This window comes from Culex quinquefasciatus, chromosome 3 (genome assembly GCF_015732765.1).
Source record: "Culex quinquefasciatus strain JHB chromosome 3, VPISU_Cqui_1.0_pri_paternal, whole genome shotgun sequence".
Taxonomy (NCBI): Eukaryota; Metazoa; Arthropoda; class Insecta; order Diptera; family Culicidae; genus Culex; species Culex quinquefasciatus.
The window spans coordinates 71440363-71462690 of record NC_051863.1 but is presented as its reverse complement, the minus strand read 5'-3'; the positions used below and the strand labels follow the sequence as shown (position 1 = coordinate 71462690).

General features: G+C 37.4%; 2 protein-coding genes across 2 annotated transcripts; one reads left to right on the top strand and one right to left on the bottom strand.

The window, feature by feature from the left end:
* The first annotated feature begins 1105 nt into the window (after positions 1-1105).
* Positions 1106-14153, top strand: LOC6037561. Its single transcript, XM_038264118.1, has 4 exons — positions 1106-1395; positions 5835-5977; positions 6158-6612; positions 13165-14153. Exons 2-4 carry the CDS (start codon positions 5938-5940, stop codon positions 13561-13563), a joined length of 894 nt encoding a protein of 297 aa, XP_038120046.1. The 5' UTR covers positions 1106-1395; positions 5835-5937; the 3' UTR covers positions 13564-14153.
* Positions 14154-18890: 4737 nt separating this feature from the next.
* Positions 18891-21594, bottom strand: LOC6037562. The gene is made up of 3 exons (XM_001847408.2): positions 21488-21594; positions 19449-19571; positions 18891-19371 (listed from the first exon to the last, which is right to left on the bottom strand). Exons 2-3 carry the CDS (start codon positions 19563-19565, stop codon positions 19144-19146), a joined length of 345 nt encoding a protein of 114 aa, XP_001847460.1. The 5' UTR covers positions 19566-19571; positions 21488-21594; the 3' UTR covers positions 18891-19143.
* Between the last annotated feature and the right edge of the window lie 734 nt (positions 21595-22328).

The following is a 22328-nucleotide window of genomic DNA, read 5'->3' as shown; positions in this document are numbered from 1 at the left end:
TTCATATATCCGTGAGCCACGCTAGTGTACATCCATTTCCAAATTTAAAAGCTTTAAGTGCTCTAAAAACTACTGTCCCTATTCAGACTGTAGTCCCGATTCACCCCAGATTACGGTATTGACATTTAGTTAAATTGAAAGTTTGCAAAATTAAGTTGAGATAAGATATAGAATTTCCAGAGTTATATAAACTTTTATACTAAGTAATTAGTAAACTTTATATTCTATCCAAATTATTTTTTTAATCAGTCAAGGATGCCTATTTGGAGTTGGAAGACTGGATTTATGGTGATTTGTCAACAAATAACATTATTTATGTTAGTTTTTCGAAAGGTGTACAAACTTTTTTTGCACCTGTTTTGATTTTTGTAATAGTATTTGTTATGTAACTTTTTATAGAAAACATCTTTTCATGGGCTTTTTTTGCAGCAAAATGTTCGGCATGAGTTTCTGAACAAAACGTAGTACTAGGTTTATGTCAACATTAAATTTTTTACATGTTTCATCACAAAATGTGCATAGTGCCCAAGGGGTGTAAATACTTTTTTTACATACTGTACATCAAAAAAATAATCGGCAAAAAAAACCTGGAATGCATTTTTAGAAATAAATTATGCTATAAATATAATATCAAACTCCAAAATTATTGCCATGTTCTAATAACATCATATTGTTCAAACAACTGTTCATGTGCAGCTCAAATTGTTCTTCTTAACAACCTGTTTATTGGCTAAGCACTATTGACTTGTTCAACATGGTTCGTGTTGTACATGCCGAATGCCCTATTTGATGCTGAAACCGCCCTTCGTTCACCGTGGTCGTCCAGTCTCCCCTACGCTTCACCGCCAAAGCTCGCGCCGAAAAAGCACCTCGCGCCACTTCACGCCTTCGCGCGAGCTCCTCCGAAAAGGCCCGATCGTCCGGCGAGGTCCCTTGGTCCGCGGACTGCCGTGCGCTCGCGGCCGGGCAAATTTGACCAAAACATCTATAAAAGCGATCGCGATGATTAGAGTGGCCATCATTTGCCACCGTGAAGTCGTCCAGTCAATCCGTTTTGCCAGCCGTTGAAGTCTTCGTTGGGTGAATTGCGCGCGTGATTTTTTTTTCGTGAAGAGATCTTTCTTTCTCCCGCAGAGTACAAGAAGAAGAAAAAAGCCCAGTGATCTGTACCATCAGCCGCAGTTGAACGCAAAAAAGGAACAAGCTCTCAACGTTTCCGCGTGTTTTACTGCAAAAAGTGCATAAAAACCAGCAGCTGTGCAGCAAATCCAGTCTTGGAGGCAGTGAGCCAGTGTCATCTCGTCGTTGGTTGGAAGCCAGCAGCACCAGCAGCTCTTTGGATCAGTCAGCTATTAGTGGGGTTGGTGAACAGTGCAACTGGAAATTTGCGGTTTGGTAGGTTTTCATGCAGGAAGTAACTTCAGCTTCTTATCGGGCAAGTTAAAGAAGAAGAAAAAGCAAAAAAATGAATGAACTCTAGGGAAAGGATGAAAGTGAAACGCTGGACTGTAGTCGCAACAAGTGGCATTTAATAAAGGACTGAAAATGTGGTGACAGAGGCGAAGTACAGACTATCGATGCAGCAAGTGGAAGTGATTTGAATGTGGAAAATGCTCCCGATTTAATAATGTTACAACTCTGGAGTTTTTTTTTTTTTTGAAGAGGTCCAATAAACCAAATTTCCAGTTTTTGCTTTTTGGGTGTTTTTGAAACTGCTGAAGTGTAGTTTGAATGGGTTAAATAAAAATTTTGAGTGGTGTGAAGTGGAGAGTTAAGGAAAGAGGGGATATATTGGGATTTTCCGAGAAATTAAAAATCTCGGTAAGTCAGGGAGTTTGATAAAAATTTCACATTATTTTGGTTCAATAAACAAAATTTCAAGTTATTGCAATTTAGGTGTTTTTTAATGTCCCTTCTTTTGCGTTCATTATGCGGATTTATTCATTAAACTGAATTTTATCATTAAAAGTGATTTTGAATATCATTTGCTGGAATTAGAAAAAATAATCCTTCCCTGTATATAACAAAAATGTAAAAATCGTTTTGTTGACAAACAAATTATATTGAAAAATAACTAAGTTTGCAAATGACCAAATATAAAGGAAAAACTAACTTAATCCACCAATGTGGTTGGAGCCTTCCTCACAAGTTTCATCTATTTTTTAGATACGGCTTCCAAAAAGTACATCGATATCACTTAAGTGGCCATATCTCGATACAGGGTTGCCAGATCTTCAATCTTTTAAACTTATTGGAAAGGTATTTTGATTAGTTTACCAACAAAAGGTCGGATGGTGGATCCTGACATAGTTTACATACATTTAAGTGAGATCCGGCTTCAAAAAAGTACATCAATATCACTTAAGTGGCCATATCTCGAGACAGGGTTGCCAGATCTTCAATGTTTTGGACTCATTGGAAAGATCTTTTGATAACCTAACCAACCTTGGGTCGGATGATGGACCCGGACATAGTTTACATACATTTAAGTGAGATCCGGCTTCAAAAAAGTATATCAATATCACTTAAGTGGCCATATCTCGAGACAGGGTTGCCATATCTTCAATGTTTTGGACTCGTTGGAAAGGTCTTTTGATAACCTAACCAACGATGGGTCGGATGATGGACCCGGAAATAGTTTACATACAGTTAAGCGAGATCCAAATATATGTGAAAACACATTTTTATACATAACTTTTGAACTACTTATCGAAACTTCAATCTGTATAAAACTCGATCTATGGGACTCTAAACCAAGTCGAATGCAACAAGTTCGGGTCAAATCGGTTCAGCCAGTGCCGAGAAACATGAGCTAGTTTGTTGGTCACATACATACATACACACACACATACACACAGTTTGTTTGTTTGTTCAGTTTTCGATTCTGAGTCGATATGTATACATGAAGGTGGGTCTACGATGTTTTTATACGAAGTTCATAATTAGAGCAGGATTATAGCCTTACCTCAGTGAGGAAGGCAAAATTAAGTAAAATATTTTAAGGTTAAACAAGGAAATGTCAAAAGTGAACAAATTTCATTGCATCAGAACTTTAACCTCAAACTATTCGTGTTTAAAAAACTAACACTAAACTGCAAGAAATAGTTTTCGTTAGCGATTCTCAAGCTTGAGATGGAGATGTTTATGTAACTCCTTAAGGCATTATTTTAGAATCTAGAGATTTGTATTTCAAAGAGATTCTTAGCTATTTATACTTTGATAATTTGTATTGATTTCTGTATTGCCTTCTTAATATCCGGGAAACATGACAAATCGTCATAAAAATGTTCACAGAAATGTCAAAACAATGCAAAACGCAAAACCAGCAATCTGAGAAAAACTCAACACAGGTTTGTCGCATACATAAGGCTACGTGTTATGATTTCACGAAAAAAACTGGAACTGGTACTGGTTATGGCCTATCTACAATCACTTTACATAGTAAATTGTACTTAGCATAAGAATTTGAATCCATGCAAAGGAATCTGATCTTCTACAATGATAAAACTCAAAAACTCTGCCTTTTTTCATAACTGTAAAAGTTTTTGGAACAAGGGAAATTATTGTACTTTTTGAAGGGTCATTTTTTCATTTAGAACAAAAAATTTCATTTTAAAATTTCGTGTTTTTTTTAACTTTGCAGGGTTATGATTTAGAGTATATCAATGTTTTACAAAAAAATTGATTTATAAACATATGAGGTTTGCTTGTAATCATCACGAGTTATCGCGATTTTACGATTATTTTTTTTTTGAAAAAGTTACTTTTTGCGTTTTTCTATGTTTTGTGGTCTGTGTCTGTCGCGGGTGACAATGAACGGCCATGATCAACGACGACCAATTTTTTCAAAACTTTTTTTTTCGTAAAATCGCGTTAACTCGTGATGTTTATAAGCAAACCCCTTTTTTCAAAATTTAGAGTACGCCATCTAGTTATTGAAAACACCTCTTTTTTCGCATGCTCAAAAATGAAAGGGGTCGTACCGCCCCTCCGTCACGAGATATCAAATAACGGACCTCGGATTCGTGATCACGTCCTTATGACGACAGTGAGTTACGTACTTTTTCTAAGCAATTTATCTGTTCTACGCAACATAACTATTCTAAGTAAAGTGATTGCAGATAGGAGATAATCCAATTCAATTAGTGCATCGATTGAAGCTTTTAAATTCCTAAAAAACTGCCACCCATTGTTGTCAAACGACCGGGTCACTTTTTAAATTGACACTCTCTTTACACAGAGCTCACAGACACTACCCAACGTTTGTTTCGATAGTGTGATTGAGCGCCGTGTAAAAATTAACAGTTCGTCACTTTTTAGTTTGACTTCGTCAAACCAACGGGGTACAAACTAAAAGGTATCAAACAAAAAAGTGACCAACTACCGGGGGTTGAGTGTATTCAGACTGTAGTCACAATTCGCCCCAGTTGACGGTACTGGATTTTTTTTAGTTTTTCTGAAATAGCACACAATTTTGATCCAAATTGCTCCAAAATTGATGGAAATGCATATTGGACATTTAAATGAACAGGAGCAGTAAACGCCAAATTTTACATTCATTTTTACTTTTCGATCGTAACTTAAAAGCAAAGTCTCCAAAATCAATGATTTTAATTTTCAATGTTTGTATGGATGACGGTTTGTATTAGTTGCATACAAGCAAAGAAATGTGAAGAAATTCAAAAATGACAAATTGTGCAAGGAGCAAAACCCGCTAATTAACCATATAAACTTTGCAGGAAACCAAGTTTTTTTTGGCTATTTGAAGAAACTATTGAAAAAATTGTTAACTTTGCATAACATGTCTACAGAACCTAATACAAAAAGTGGGAATCTAACTGTTTTCTATTCAGGATTATGATAATTTCCTTAATTCGAAGCAAAAAATGTTCTCTTGTAGTTGACCCTTAAAACTTGTGGTATAACATTCAAAATACACGTAGTTTTGGGCCATTATTGGGTTTGCTTCCCTTTCAATAGGTAAATTGAAATATAAATTTTATAAGCGGTGTATTTATGGAGCCCAAAAATTTTGGCACAAAGCTAAACTTAACTATGTACCTGAAAAGGTGTTTTTACATAATAAATTTTGTATGCATTCAAATATTGCTTAAGATATTACGATGGTCACCATACGAGATTCATAATTATTGATGAGTTCATTAGCTTTTCCACAAATAAAGCGTTTTGTTAGGTGTTAAGCCTAATATGTGCTTGACAAATTTCAGATATAAAGTCAATCGATTCACCGTCGCCCTAATGGCGGTTTCATTATTAAAATCACTAAACGCATCGTCAAAACTACAATAAAAGTTGCACAACAACGGCTGATCCTTCGTTTTATTAATACGAAGCCATAAAATGCAAATCGAGTGCCATCGGGTTCAATTTGGTGTTTTCACGCAACACCACAATCGCCCGGGAAATTCATTGCTCGTCAGCTGCCAACCAACCAGGTGGAGCCTTATGACGCCAAATGCGTTTTGTTATTATATCATATCGATTTGGCTTCGCGGCTGGGCGGCCTAACAATCAATGAGGGCTGCTGATTGGAAGCTGCTGTTATATGTGTGTGCAAATTGACCACGCCGGAGTGCATTGGCTCGGTTTAGTGATGTCTTGATTGGGTTGGCCTTTTTGGCAAAAATTGAATTAATTTCACTCGGGGTGGTGATCGGGCCAAATTGTCGATTCAACTCTAATGACAGCTTTGTGGTTCAGCGTTGAATCCTTTCACAACGATGACCCTATCGTAACGTTTAGTTATCTAACAAGCCTATTGCTTTTATTAATTTTTGTTTGTGTGTTTTTTTTTACGATTCTCCGTTCAACAGAGCAGCAGATTTTCAAGTGACTAACTACCGGTAATCTTACGCGCGCTGAGCATCACTTGCTATAGGAAGGAAAAACCAACAACTCGAATCACCACGCTTGAAAATGAAAGTAGCGGTTGCAGCAGTTTTTCTGATTTGCATTAGTAAGTATCACTTGTCCATTGCTTCCTAGTCCGGAGGTCTGGAGTGGGGCAACGCAACTCTGCACCAACTCGCCACCGAATAATGGACCGGGGATAAAGTTACGTTTAATCAAATTCACTAAATCTTCGCACATGGCCGTTTTCCCCTCTCTCTCTCTCACTCTCTCTCTCTCTCTCCAGGTGCAATTGACGCGCGGTCCAAGGCGGAAAAGCGAAAGGACTACGAGTTTGACTATGACAGCGCGTCGGCCGGGGCAAATTACGGCCCGTCGTACTCGCCCAAGTCGGGCTACAGTGCCGGAAGTGGGCTCCGTTCGATTGCGCAAGGATCGGCGGACCAGGCCGGGTCGGCCGTAGCAAACCAACACGCGGCTGCCAAACAGGCCGCTTACGTAGCCCAGAACACGCTGGCTCAGGCGGCTGCCCAAGCCGCGGCCACCGCGCAGGCCGCCCTCCACGGAAAACAAGTTTTGCTGCAAGGTCTGGAGCAGCAGAGCTTGGAGGCGCATCAGGCGCTGGACGCCGAAATTCAGCAACTGCAGCAGGCCAAGCGCGCTGCCAAGGCGGCTCAGCACTCGGCCCAGCAGGCACTCAACCATGTGCAAGTGCTCACGGCAGCCCTGAACAACGCACAGGTTAGTTACTATAGCGAGTCTTGCAACGGTGACAAAGAGAGGCTAGGTGATGTAAGAGCGTGATGTATATCGCAGCCTGTGTGTGTGGGGCTGATAACGGCAGGCGATTTGTTTCATCTCAATGGGTACAGACAACGCACAATTATGAAACACTTTTGACGCATGCGAATACAATCAATCTTTTCTAAACATCAGAGGCGACTCGTCCACCTGTTCAACCTGTTCATTGAACAGGTAACCGATTTCATGCGGATATTTTTTTAATTTAAGTACCGCGGTGCTTTTTCAACCAGCAACATACAATTACATTTTTTGTTTGAATATACGTTAACAAAATCGACGTCCTATGTTCAGCAGCGCTGCATGCACCAAAAAAGCATTGGTCCGCCACCCTTTACTCTTTACCTCTCTTTACAACCCACCAATACTAAAGCGAGCCAGCCTGACGGGCCACGCGCAAATGCTCGTCGCGTTCAAACCGACCCTGTGAACGTCGGGGAAAAAATCTCCATACGGAAAAAAATCAACACATGTAAAGAGCATCCTATTCATACGCAGCGGCATTATCGATGTGTTGGTAAATCTGGTTCAATCTGAGATCGTGAACTGACAGCATTTTTGGGAGAGAGCGAAATGCCACCCCCAGGCCCCAGCTGACTTAGCTCGCTCAGCTCTGCAGGGAGCTGCTTGCAAAAGGTAAACAAGCCAGCGCGTTGACAGCACGTTGAGAGCATGAATAAATGAGAGAGCGCGAGAGCACCACAGATATTGCTCTATATTTGGCGCACTTTTAGGCATCAGGCTGTTTTGCGCAGACTGGTGATGGCTTGTTTTAAAACTGGAATGTTCAACTGCGCGCGTTGAACCTCTTCGATCTTCTTGGTAACTAGTGGATTATTGCTCTACTGGAAAGTGATGTAATGTTAAGTTTAGATAGTGTGATTGATAGATTGAATTGAAACAATTGAAACAAAAAAGTACTGTGTTTTTTCCAGACTCGGGACACATGAGAAGAATTATGATCGTAGATTCAACCATGATCGTTATTTTATTTTCAGGATAATTGTATTTAAAGCGGATGCAGTCCTAAAAAGTGCAAGATTTGATGCCATAAATGCTCCAAAAACGACTGAGTTTATTCAGACTGTTGGTCCGGTTCACTCTAGTTGAATATATTATTATCATATATTGTAGCATGAATTTGTTCTGAAAACTTTTTTTTCACTGATGCTAAAAACAAATATTTTCATTGTTTCGGATTCATGTCAATATAGTTTTGTTCTTAACATCAGAAGAAGCTCTTCTTTTTATTCAGAAATTAAATTCCAAAACCATGAGGACATAACAGTGAGTAAATTCAATTCTCTAAAAATTTGACAAAGGATCAAAAGCGATACGACCTGGTTCTAAAAAGTATAAAGTAAAACGTCAATTGAATTTTTAAATAGTAACCAAGTTAGCTCAATATTAGTTGGGCCTTAAAAGCCCAACAAACAGTTTTCCTTTGTGAAGGATGTGGTTTTTTTCTGAACATCCTGATGAAGAGTTTTGAATTTTAGTACAATGTTCAATAACTTTCATTGAATTTCGATAAGGATGGCGAGATAAAAAAGTCTTAATCATAAGTGTAATTAATTATTTGCATAAACAGAAAATTATAATAGCATAAAAATAATAAAACATAAAAATAGAAGCCATTGGAAAGAAAAAAGCTTCAAAAACATTTTTTAACATTGAGATTCAAAAATTTACTACGATCTATTATTATAATCAATATTTATTAAAACAACATTGTAACCGGGTCGACTTCAAGCACGAAGTCAAATCATCCAAAAGAGTTGAACCAGCCTCCGGCTGAAAAACTCTATAATAAAGAATTAAAAAAAAACATTGAACAGGTACTACATTCGGGCACGAGTCGCCTCTGCTAAACATTTATACAGCCTTTTAATTGAATTGAGTTTTTATTGACAGTCTTGTTAACCAAGCGTTATCCATTAAAAAACGTTTGATCAAATTAATTTTATTCGACATTCCATTTTGCTCATGTTTAGCAGTTATATAAACATGCGCTATCAAGCACAAAATCAGTTTTACCTTGTGACCATTAGGATGTAACAGAATAGGTCAATTTTGCGGGCATTTCAGGGCATGATCCCCTAGCACTTGCTGCTACGGCAGAAAAGATCGAGGCAGTGTTATAAATTTTGCAACATTTTGAATAGTGGACGAATCTTTTCGCACTCTTCGACAAAATTGTTCCCTGGAACACGGACTATGGGCTCATGAGGTTCTTGAAAAATGTAAAAATCTTTTAAGGGCTCAAAACTGGCAAAATCCAAAACGCACAGATTTTACGGGTTAAATCCCATTTAAAATTCAAAGTCAAAGTGCCAGGTCCTGTCGTAACCAATCAAGCTCATATTTGGGATTCAGGCTCAGTACACCTAGGGGATCGCAAAATTGATCCGTTTTGTTACATCTTAATGACCATAGAGTATAGCTGAAAATGTTCAAACTTAAGCAAACATTTGAAATTTATAGTTACACCTTGTTTGATTGTTTTGTAAAAATTATAAATGCAAGTTGCAAGTTCAGCATTCTGTTTTTTTTTTCTTCTAACATTGAAAAATTAAAAAAAATCTATTGAAAAAAACTCATTTCAAACATTTTTAAAAACCTGCTAAGCAATCTTTTATAATTTCAGACAGACCCTTCCAAAAATGGAGAGCTGTAATGAATCTTTATGAAACAGGTGCGTTTACATTTGCGATTTTTTTAACAATGAAGTAACTTCAAAGAACTTCAGAAAATTAAATAAAAATAAACAAGACTGTCTTTGCTCACACCCATATTTTAAATTTTGTAAAATGAAGTTTATTTTGCATATTTTCATTCAAAAGAAATTTTAACCATGATAACATCGTTTAATATATTAATTGCCACACATTGCGATATTTTATGTCAATATTGCAAAAAAAGTTACGCTGAAACTCAAAAAGTTGAGTAAACCTTTCCCTGTTTCTGAGGGGAACACCCGTGAAGAGTATCGGGGCCGGCATTTACAAAGCGGATTCAGTGACAGTTTATTAACCAACAAAATGTTGAACAAGTTAAGGTTAATGTTAACATTCCATAGGTCAGTTTGTGATGCACTACCATTCCTTTACTAACCAATCGAATCCAGAAGGGAAAAGATCAAATTTTTGGAAAAATTCATCATATGTAGTATGGAATGAAAAATTTCAAATGCTCTTTTAAAAACTTTTCTTTTATGCAAACAAATCTTTATGAAACAGGTGCGTTTACATTTGCGATTTTTTTAACAATGAAGTAACTTCAAAGAACTTCAGAAAATTAAATAAAAAATAAATCAAATCGGGCGTCTAATTTTACATAAAAGTCTCTTTGACACCAAATTTCTATCTCATCACCGTTTCATGCTGCAATTTATTGAAAAACACCTCTTTATTCGTATGTTCAAAAATTGAAGGGGTCGTACCACCCCTCCGTCACAAAATATCAAAAAACGGACCTCAGATTCGTGATCAGGGACAAAAATTACCCCTTAGGACAAAGTTTCACGCAAATCGAAGAGGGGTTGGGGCAACTTTTCCCGATTTCGTGTGAGTTGGTAGAGAATGACCCATATCAGAATAATTCTGAAGTTTTTTTTTTTAAAGGACCAATAAACCAAATTTCCAGTTTTTGCTTTTTGGGTGTTTTTGAAACCGCCTTGAGTCAGGGGTATTAAAAAACACGCAAAAAGCAAAAACTGGAAATTTGGTTTATTGGTCCTTTTCAAAAAAAAAAAACTCCAGAATTGCAATTGCATAATAAGAGCAATAAAATATTGTCTGTTTTCGTGGTTTTAACAAAAAGGGATATTTGATTATTTTGAAAATATTGAGGCCAAGTTCCATTTATAGCATGTTATAACATTTGATGTTGATAATACCAGAATCGGAAGCGAGTGACCCATAAAGTTAGAGTTACCCAAAAAAATTAACAGCAATATCATACTGCAATGAAACGTTGCAAAATGCTTAACAAATATATCAATATTTAGAACATTTTAAATCAAATTGATTTTTAAAAAAAAACTTGATTTATCACTAAAAAATTTAAATCATTTGGAATTTGTCTCACATTTTATCAATTTTTACCACTTTTTGAAAACGGTATTGACCAGATTTCACGGCCGAGGGCAAATTTCACGGATTATGCGGCTTACGTGAAATCGCGAAAAATCACTATAGAGCAATTCCATACCAAATAGGGAATCGGTTGTACCCGACCCTCTCCGATTTCAATGAAACTTTGTAGACATGTTATCATGTTAAGCGTAATAAGCCATTTTTATGTATATGGAGCCAGTTCCACACGATAATGACATTTGAGAAGGGCGTAAGTGTTTTAAATATTTTTGTAATTCGGAATATAAATATTTCTGTATCTCGAAGCCGTTGCATCGTATCAAAAAGTGGTCAAAGACAAACTTGTAGGAAATTTGACGGGCTTTTCGATAAAAATACACTGAAAGAAAAAAACACTCAACTTTCATGAGATTTTTTGATTTTTAAGTTTAAAAGTCAAATTTGAAGGGGAGCCCATGACTTTTTTTCGTTCAAAATTTTTGTGAAGATAGCCTAAGATGTTACAAAAAGACTCACGAAAAATTCAGGATGGAGCATCTCACCTAAAAAAATACAAAAATCATTGACTGAAACTGTTTTTTTTTTAAAGTGCTCTAAACGTCAAAATTTTCAAAAACCGAATACGGGAATCGATTCTCCAGACAATTTTACATAAAAGTCTCCATATTGACTACTGTCCTAAGTCCAATCCTTGTGATGTTAAAGCGGTTTTAAAAATAAAAATGTTGAAAAAATAGGTTTTTTGATGGTTTTTGGCAATTTCTATATGGCAGACTTGATTTTTCAGTCTCGTAAATATTTTTACCGGAAAGCTCGTCCAATTTCCCATAAGTTTGTCTTTGACCACATTTCAATTGGATGTATGGGCTTACAGATATAAGCTAATTTACTATCCAGGTTACTATCTTACACTGAAAAATATGATGTTTTCAGTAATGAACAATGTTATTAGCTTATATCTGTAAGCCCATACATCCAATTGAAATGTGGTCAAAGACAAACTTATGGGAAATTGGACTAGCTTTCCGGTAAAAATATTTACGAGACTGAAAAATCAAGTCTGTCATATAGAAATCGCCAAAAACCATCAAAAAACCTATTTTTTCAACATTTTTATTTTTAAAACCGCTGTAACATCACAAGGATTGGACTTAGGACAGTAGTCAATAGGAGACTTTTATGTAAAATTGTCTGGAGAATCGATTCCCGTATTCGGTTTTTGAAAATTTTGACGTTTAGAGCACTTTAAAAAAAAAAACAGTTTCAGTCAATGATTTTTGTATTTTTTTAGGTGAGATGCTCCATCCTGCATTTTTCATGAGTCTTTTTGTAACATCTTAGGCTATCTTCACAAAAATTTTGAACGAAAAAAAGTCGTGGGCTCCCCTTCAAATTTGACTTTTAAACTTAAAAATCAATAAATCTCATGAAAGTTGAGTGTTTTTTTTCTTCAGTGTATTTTTATCGAAAAGCCCGTCAAATTTCCTACAAGTTTGTCTTTGACCACTTTTTGATACGATGCAACGGCTTCGAGATACAGCAATATTTAAATTACGAAATACAAAAATATTCAAAACACTTACGCCCTTCTCAAATGTCATTATCAAGTGTAACTGGATCCATATACACAAAAATGGATTATATAAGCGTAGGATAACATGTCTACAAAGTTTCATTGAAATCGGAGAGGGTCGAGAAAAAAGTACCTGAAAAATTCCTGTTTTGGGCTGGAATTGCTCAAGTTTTTCAACTGTCAAAACATTGGAGAAAAACCATTCGACCCTGTCTAAATAATTAAAAAAAAAAATCAAAAATGCCCGTGTTTCTGGGGACCTCAAACTCCATGCTTCCCATCAAATTGGGCCTGCGCAATAATTTTGTTGGTCGGTGTTATTATTAAATTAAGAAAGATGCAAAATATGTATAACAAAAAATCACCAAACATCGACTCCACTACACAAACTGATTACTGGGGCGAATTAGGATAAACGTCGAATAAAGAGTAAAAATAGTTAGTTAATTAGTCTTAACTTGGATGTCTGTTCGAGGTAGACCGTATGCATAATTATATGTGTCCCAACTTGCCCCAGTTGAAGAAACATTACATTCACCCACGAATATTAACACATTTACTTTCAGTTGTCTCTAATCACCGAAACGTTACGAGTTGGGTATTTAGATGACAACTGGGATAGCAATGCTCCGCAAACTAACTCTACTAACCCTCAGAGCAGCCGGATCTCTGTAAAGTACACTGACACGAAAATAGACACCCGGTAGTAACACTTTCTTTCCTTCGGTGCTGAATTATTCGCTTATCCGTGCTGAATAGCTACAACCCGCCGTTTGCACCATTAGCAACGCATATCTAATGACATGTTTCGTTCCGTCCCAGGTTGCGTCCGAGCACGCCCAGCAGTCTGCCAGCGAAGCGGCCGCTGAACTCGCCTCGCAAACCCAGATGGTGGGTGCGGCCAAGGCACGAGTAGAGTCCATCGAAGAGCAGCTGAACGCGGCCCGAGTTGATTTCGAAGCCACGCAGGAGGCTGCCCACAAGGCTTCCGCCTCGGCCCAGGAAGCGCAGAACAACGCCGCCGAGGCCGCTGCCCACGCCGCCCTGACCCACCGAGTTGGCGTGGTCGACCACCAGTCGATCCAGGCCAAGTCCTACAAGGCCCAGAGCTTACAGGCGCAGGCAGATGACATCAACAGTGCCGAGTACGAAGGACCTGCCAACCACAAATACAACGACTTCAAGCCGTCCCAGCAGTCCTATAACTATCCCGGTTATTAAGTTTAGCTTCAAGCCCAAAAGCACCCCACCCCGATCCAAAACAACAGTTTAGCAACCTCTCTATGTTTTAATAGAAGCGAGAAAAAAAAACAAGTAATATTCCTTATATTGTAAGGAAAACCTGCGTACCAACGCGATCGACATCGCTATATTACGCGGTGAATTAGAGAAGATGAAAAAGAAAAACAGGAAACAACGCGAAACGGTCGAACCGGAAAAGGCCTTTGAATGTCGAAAGTTTACCAAACAGCATGTTCCCCAAGTACCTAACGATATTTCTTGTCGTCAGTTTATTATAAACATTCGTTGTTGTTATTCATTGACCCCCAATAATGTTATTTGTGGCAGTTTTGAAGAGATTGTTATCTTATAATGAAACAGATGTAGAGTTACCACTTGTATATTTATTTGTTTTAATATTTGGCACGCACATTCGATCTAGTGAAATTCGCGCAAGTCTAGTTTCTAGTTCGATAGTAGATAATTATTTATTTCTAAATTGACATCGTTTCAGGATAAATTAAATCAAATCATATTGTTATGTAAAGTGCTTAATGCTTGCAAATTGAATAAAATATACAATGAAACCCATTTTTCTGTGTATGCTTTTGGAATAAAGTTGAAGAATCCTATCTGTTATGGTGTTTTGTTACACTCATCGGCGCCAAAGGAAAGAAGGAAGGAGGGGATTTTTATTATCAATTTCAGCGTGACGTAAAAATATGACGCCATTATAAAATTAATATAGCCTTTATTTGAATAAAACTTTGCCCATGCATTCCTTATGTCCAAACAATTTTGCGGACTATTCATACAAAATGGGCATATGGAAATTCGAAACACTGTATCTTGACAAAGGATTATCTGATCGATTTGGTGTCTTCGGCAAAGTTGTAGGTTATGCTTAGGACTCTTTAGGAAATACAAAAATATCACTGTAATCGCTAATAATTTTAATTGTTTCAGGATATTTAAAAAGGCATCGTTTGCGCTAGAGTTTAGGATGGTGGTGTAAAATTTGGTACCGGAGTCATACATTTTTGAAAAAATATGATTTTTGGAAAAAATATCTGAAATATTATCAAACTTAACTTCAAAAATCATTTTAAGATGCAAAATCGAATTGGCTTTCACATTTTGCGATTTTTTTTTTCGAAAAGTGTTAAATTTTTGCAATTTAAACATACTTCATGAAAGAAAGTACTTCTGCTAAAAATACTTTCGAAAAGCTGAAAAAATTTCCTGCTATTTTTCCTTTTTGACTTTGTTGATCGGACTGCTGGTTTACAGCTTCTTAATGTTTCAATTTAAGTTACCTAATAATGTGTACCGTAAAACGGGGTGACTTTGATAGCCGGGGTTGACTTTGATAGGTTTGCGATTTTTCCGCAAAATGAAGAGTACAATTAAAATATTTAAGGAATGGTTTAGTATCATACTGACCGTGGTAAAGAAGTGTTCAAAGTACCTCAAGAAGTATTTTTCATAAAATTTTGAAAAGTTTAAAAAGTTATTTAATTATAACTAAGAAAATGTCGATGAAAGTCATCATTTTAAACTTCTCAAAGTGTAATGATTTTCTCAATGAACATGATTTTGAATCGGAAATATTTTTTTTGCATTTTCGGATTCTTTGGACAATTTTCCACTAGGGGAAAGTTAAATGAGTTTGTAAATAATAAATAATATGTGATTTTGAAACACAATTTAAAAAAAATCTACAAATTTATAGGCAATTTCAGTTGAACAAATTTTATATAAAATGCGAAAACTTGTGATTCGTGCTTCGAATTTAGTATGAAATGCAATTCAAACCGATAGTTTTATAAACAAAACTAGTTTTAACAAATTTCTGGCAAAATTTCGACTTTTCAGCAATTTTACCTGAAATTTATATGTTTTTTTGTTAAAAAGCTTATAAACTTAGTTAACTAAATATAAACATGGATTTTTTTCTTAAAACTATATCAGCTACTTTAGTGATGGTACATTTAACGTGCAAATAAAATTTGAACATCTTAAATAGGATTTTAATTAGAAAAATTATGATGATAGTCACCCCGGAATTTAAACTAAAAATTTTTAACGTAACTATTTTTCTAAACGCTATTAAAAAAAACTTTTTTCCAAAATAGTGCATGGACTTGGTGTGGCGTACCCCAGTACATGTTTAAGAAATCAAATTCACCCCGGTTTACGGTATTTCTCAGTGCCATCTAATTATTCCTCATTATTCAACTCGAGATATCTCGGTAACTATTAGATCGATTTTCTGTGTTATAAAATGAAACATAAGTGACATTTTCTACTCTTTATTATATTTTCTATAGTTTCAAACCCTAACGAAACTATTGGCACTACGCCCCCCGGGGCATATGGCCTTCCTCTAACGTGGGATTTCTGCTCCAGCGCCTCTGACGAGACAGGAGAAACCGGGACCGACGTTTTACTTCACCATCCGATAGAAGCTCAGTGGATAAGGCGGGAATCGAACCCGCGTCTCATAGCATCATCGGGATCGGCAGCCGAAGCCGCTACCCCTGCGCCACGAGACCCACAGTTTCAGTCCCAAACCCTACAGGAACCGAATTATGCCTGTTATATATCAAAAATATATTTACTACGGGACCATCCATAAACAATCAATCCATAACAAAGTTCTGCATTTTATGACTATTTTATTAACAGCAGCAAAACGCTGCACAAATCGGTGCAAGTTTATATAATCGGTGCAAGTCGGTGCAAGTTTATATAGTCATTATAGTGTAAAATTTTCTGACCTTTCTGATAAAAATATTTTTAGAATTTGAAAATCTGACCTTACATTCGAAATCGTCCAAAAATGCTTTCATAGCGGAATTGGGGTTAAATGGGCCATTAGGGTGTAATATGGTTGTATGGAAAAAAATAAAATTGTCCAAATTTAGCTAGCACAGCAACTTTTTGGTTCCTTATAGGGTCCTTAACAACTCCCCAAAGTTTGGTAACGATTGGTTTAGTCCTCACTCTGCGCAAAGCGATTCAATTTCCCATACAAATTTGTATGGGAAAAATCATTTTTATGAATTTTGATATTTAAAAAATCCACGCTTCACGCTATATCAAAACTGGATTCATATTTGGATGCTCTGGAATGTGCTCTACAACTTTCCCTAAGAGAGTATGGTGCTAACTTGCTGCTGAAAGAAGATACAGCGTGTTCAAAACTCGTCTAAAACGTGTTTTTTGATCGAAAATCACGTTTTAGACGAGTTTTGAGGACGCTGTATCTTCTTTCAGGAGCAAGTTAGCACCATACTCTCTTAGGAAAAGTTGTAGAGCACATTTCAGAGCATCCGAATATGAATCCGGTTTTAGTATAGCGTGAAACTTGGATTTTTTAAATATCATAATTCAAAAAAATGATTTTTCCCATACAAATTTGTATGGGAAATTGAATCGCTTTGCGCAGAGTGAGGACTAAACCAATCGTTACCAAACTTTGGGGAGTTGTTTAGGACCCCAAAAGGAACTAAAATAATGCTGTGCTGGAAAATCGATTTTGATATTACACCCTAATGGGCCATAGGTATTTTTTGCGGTGCGAGTGGTTATTTCTAATGGTTCTCTGGGATATTTTGACATGAGTTATGTGCATTTTGGATTGTCAAATAAAGCCCTCTTTTTCAATACAAAGCGATTTTCAAGAAAAAAAATGTTGGAAATGGGAGATTGGTGCTGATTCTTCGGATTTTTTTTACATAAGAGACACTCGTTTTCAACAAGGAAACCTCTCGAGTTTTAATAAAGAAGGAATTTGGGTCCGATTTCGTCCATTATGCACTGCCTGAAAATTGTCTGTTCCATAATTGTGGGATGCCATTGTAAAAGCTTGAGTATCCATAAATTCAAGCACCAGAAGTCATCAAGATCTATAGAAAAGCTTTAAAGTAAAAGTAAAATTGAATCGAATCATAAAGTAACAATAAAAAAAATCGACATCAGGGATACCCTCTGGCTAGATTCTATAAGCAAAAATACGTAACTTGACATTTTTGGGCATAATCGGTTAAGGTTAAGGGGTCGCTTTTTATCGTTGAAGATTATATAGGAAAAATCGCGAAAATGTTTGGGGAAAAACATCGATTCAGTATTTTTGTGCCAGGTGGCGCAAGTCTCATTCAAAATTGTTCGAGTGTGAGATTTTTGTAGGGAAATCAATTTCCTACAACTTTTTCCAAGGGTGCAAACCGATCTGAGTTGATCCTGATTTTTGATGATTCTTTAGAAAAAGAGTATTTTATTATATACGAAGAGATGTTTCCCCCAAATCATTTTCGCGATTTTCCCCATGAAAATTTCAACGATAAAAAGCGACCCCTTATCCTTAACCGATTTGGCTCAATATTGGCACAGTTACTTATTTTTGCCTAAAAAAAGAAAGGGGTATAAGATTTTCCAAAATTATCATTTTTTCTTGTCACCATACTGTACGTTCAATCAAACCAGAACTGAACCGGCAAAGAATTAAAATTTGAAATACCAGCTTTTTGCTTTTTCAATTGAAGTTTTTTTATAAGGTTTCATACCTTTAGTCTAAAAATACATAGTTTAAACGATGTCATCGGCAGAGCTGAAAATGTCAGGGGTCCTGACGCGAAAATCGGCGACGCATACACGATTTTTTCAGATCCATTCACTGAACCGCAAAACCGTGACATAAACAAACCCGACTCAGTCGTGAGTGCCCTAGCTCACTGAGCAGCTGCAATGCGAGGCAGTAGTCGACCAACGCTCATTCGACGTTGCACGCACACACATAAAGAAAAAAGTTTTTACACAAAGAGTTGGTATTTGTGCGTGGAAATGTAATTTTGAATATAAGTTATGGTTGTTTTAGGTGTTTTGCACAGTCTAGAACCATTTAATTGTTTAAAAATAGTCAAAATAGTGTTTAGAGAGGATTTTACGAGTCAGTCATACGACACGAATTGGGTGAGTGTAGCTCATTTTTTCACGTCTCTCATTCTCCAGCAGCCGACCGGCACGAGTCAGGCGGCAGTGGTTGAACGGACACAGTAGGCTTACAGTCACATGCTAGCAGTGAACTGACATTTTGGTTCGCTTCATGTGTACGCTGGGTTGGAAACATTTTGCAGGCCTGGTCATCGGTCTATCACTCCTCCTTGTAAACGATAGTTTTGGAGATACACGGAATACTTCAGAATGGTGGAAAAGATAGCACATGGTATATTCATTCATTTTAACTTCATAACTGATAATTGTTTAATAGATTATTTTTTGTAAAATCCCTTTGATTTTAAAAGTGAAAATAAGAATAAAACAAGTTTTTTGAATGTCTACAATAAATTACTTACATTTATTCACATCATAAATATTAGTTATTCTAAACTAATCTTCTACAACACACTTGATTCAGGAACATCGTCTTATCTAATATGTACAAAGTATTTGTATTGGCATCAACGAAAACTGCAATATCTCACTTTCTAAGGTACAATCGTATTCCGTTGTCGAAGATCCGAGGTCGTTCATCCTGTGTCATATACCAGTAGAGTATCCAAAGCCAAAGCACCTAACTTAACGCCTGCGCACGAATCCGGCGTTCTTGAAGATCTTCACGATGCGATCGCGGGGGATCTTATCGGCCGCTCGCTCAAACACGGGCATTTCCTTGTCCCCGAACCAGGACTCCTTGGCGAGGGCTTCCGCCACACGGGGGTTATCGTACACGTGTCCGCGCAGCTCGGTCGGGTACTGGGCCTCGTTGAGTGCATTTTCCACCACAGCCGGATGTGCCAGGGAGGCCTGTAAAAGGTGGGCGGTGGGAAATCCCCCCGTCAGATGATTGCCATCAGCAGCTTTTGACCGCATTGATTGCTTACCTCCTGATGGACCGGCTGACGATGCTGCAGAGCCAACGCCACCGGCTGGTTCAGGTAGATCTGGGCGGAAGCGGCGCCGGCGCACAGCACAGCGAAAGCCAAGATGAGTCCGTTCATTGTGATCTGCAATAAAGATATAATTAGTCCACACACGGCATGTTACATAAAGGCTTCGCTTCGTCATCAGCATATGCACAGTGAATTTCACGTTTGTGCTTCGCGGGTGGAAATTTTGGGCTTTTCCTCGGGGGAGGTGGAGTTGTGTACGCCATTAGATCAGTGAGTTTCATTAAACTAATCGTAAACACAGACGGAGAGAATGAAGGAGCGCACGTAATAAGGCCTCCTCATACGCCTCGGACGCCCCGGCAGTGGTTTATCAGCACCGCGCCTGAGTGGTTGTTTACGATGGTAAAATGTAACCAAACTACCTCGCCAATGGATTTTAAATCGCTTACGTAAGCGTTTATGAGCGTGCACTAGTTGAGTGTTTACATTTTATATGTTAATAAGTAGTTCTCACATTTAATCAAATTTGAACAAGGTGTTAATTGACCGTACGATAATTTTAACTAAACAAAAACATGATCGAACTAATCCACCATGTCGGTCTAGTCTGGCGAAGCTTTAGTTACAATGCAAATAGTCGTAGTCACTACACTCAGCTGATGTATTAAACCATACGGAGATATGCAAGGACAGATGACATTCCAGATCACAAGGAAATCTCCTTACGTTGGTGGTTTTATGTCCACTGCAATAATTTAGAGCTGATTGATGGATTGTTATGGGAGGTGACATACTAGCTAATGATCTGTGTGTAGGTACACGTCATGTCACCTGTGTTCGGTTGACTTTTAAAAGATTAGACGATTTTGAAGAATTCAAACAGTTTGTTTCTAACTTAGATTGGCTTTAGAAGATCTTTGTGGAAATGTTGAAATTTGGTGATTATCAGTTATATATTACCTAAAATTGTAAAAATGATACAGATACTAGCCAAGTCAACTGCTAACAAAAACTAGGTTTGTGCGGAAAAGAAAAACAAACTTGTAAGGAAAGTGCTGATCGACGCACTATCATTAATTTGACCGTTTTATTTCATGACATTACGATGAAATTGGCTTAGATTAAATATTTTTTCAAATGCACCCTATTCAGACTGCAGTACCGATTCACCCCAGTTGACGGTAAAACTTTCGTAAACGGTTTCAAGATTTTGTTCGCAAATTCATTCAAAAGCAAAGTCCAAAATATATGGAATTTTGATCTATCGTTAAATCAAAGTGATTTCTGCTGAATGTTAATAAACTGAATCTCATTTGCCAGGTCAGTTTATTTTAGCTCTTCCAATTAGCTTGACTAAGAATTTCTTACCAAAGCAGGCTATTATGCCAAATCAAGTATTCCGAGAAAACCACATTTTTGTGTTTGTCACCAAATCTTCACCACGGCAATTTCAAAGAGGAATGAGATATTAGCCGTTTGGTTTTCGCATCGGCAGCCAAAACTAAACAATATTTTAGTAAAATTCAAGTTTCAGAAGATGCGTTGGATCATCTTCTACCACCTGGAACAAAAATCTCGTTTTTTGCCAAAAGTGGATAATAGCCGTTTTTTCAATGATGGGCAGATTACGTGTCATTTAGTCCAAATCACAGAAAACACACATGGAAATGCTTGTTAGACTGTTTGTGAATTAAAAACAAACCACTTTTTTCAGAGACAGTTGTGCACTTCTCTTTTTTATCTTCACGTGATAACATTCACTGTTACAGTTCGGTTCGAATTGTTTGGAAAACGTTGATAAACAATAGGTATAGAAAAGGGTAGCACAATTTCTCAACACGCCAAACATAACATGTGAAATCACTTCACTCTACACATTCTTCTTTTTCATAAAAAAAAACTTTCAAATGACCAGCAAACTATCATATTTCCTCAAATTGTGCAACGAGGCCCGCACCAGGTTCGTCGCTTGTCGTACGCGTTCAAATCACCGAATCATCACACTACAGAACTATGAAACTGGAACTTACGTTGCGAAAATAAACCGCTGTTATCAGCAAGACGAGAAGAAAGAAAGAAGGTCCTGATTGCTAACGGTTCAGAACTGCAATGCAAACTACTGCCTCAGCAAAACAGTTCACGTTCTTATATATCGTATGTGCTCTATTTAGCAAAAAACAAACCCGCGGAACGCGCCGTTTTACTATGAAAACACGCCTCCATCATCGTCGAAGCAGGTTTTCGCGAAACGAGCGACGCTTTTAGTACTTTTGTTGATGTTGTTGTTGTTTGCTGGGATAGTTGATACAACTTAGTAGTAGTAGTCGTTGTTGTCGTCTCCTCTCCGGCTGATATCGTGAACGGACGAAGGGACGCGTCATAGCGAGACAACGGAGTCTCGCGCTAGAATGGAGTTCTGGATGGGGCGGTGCGGTGAGAACGGCAGACGGGAAGGAGGAACCGTTCTGACGAGAACGGCTTCGGAACTGGCTGTTTTTGTCTGTGTGCTTCCTTTTTGGCAGGTGTGGGGTAAAATTGTTAATAATCTTTTGTTTTAATTTAAATAAAAATCATACCTTCCATTTCTTTAGGGCACATAACTTTTTATAAACAAGAGTGTATCCCGCTCTTACCTTATGTAGACTGTCATGTGAGTGAAAGGGATACACTCTTGTTTACAAAAGTAATGTTCCCTTTTGAAATGTCGATCAACGACAGCGTTGATGTTGAATCATTGATTAACAGCACTAGTTCAGTCAATAGTATATCGACGCTATCGTGCTATCTTGACACACGTCGCCTTTTGACGTTCTGAGAAAAATGCGCTTTAATGTTTGACCTTGAATGAACAAAACATAGAGCACGCAATGT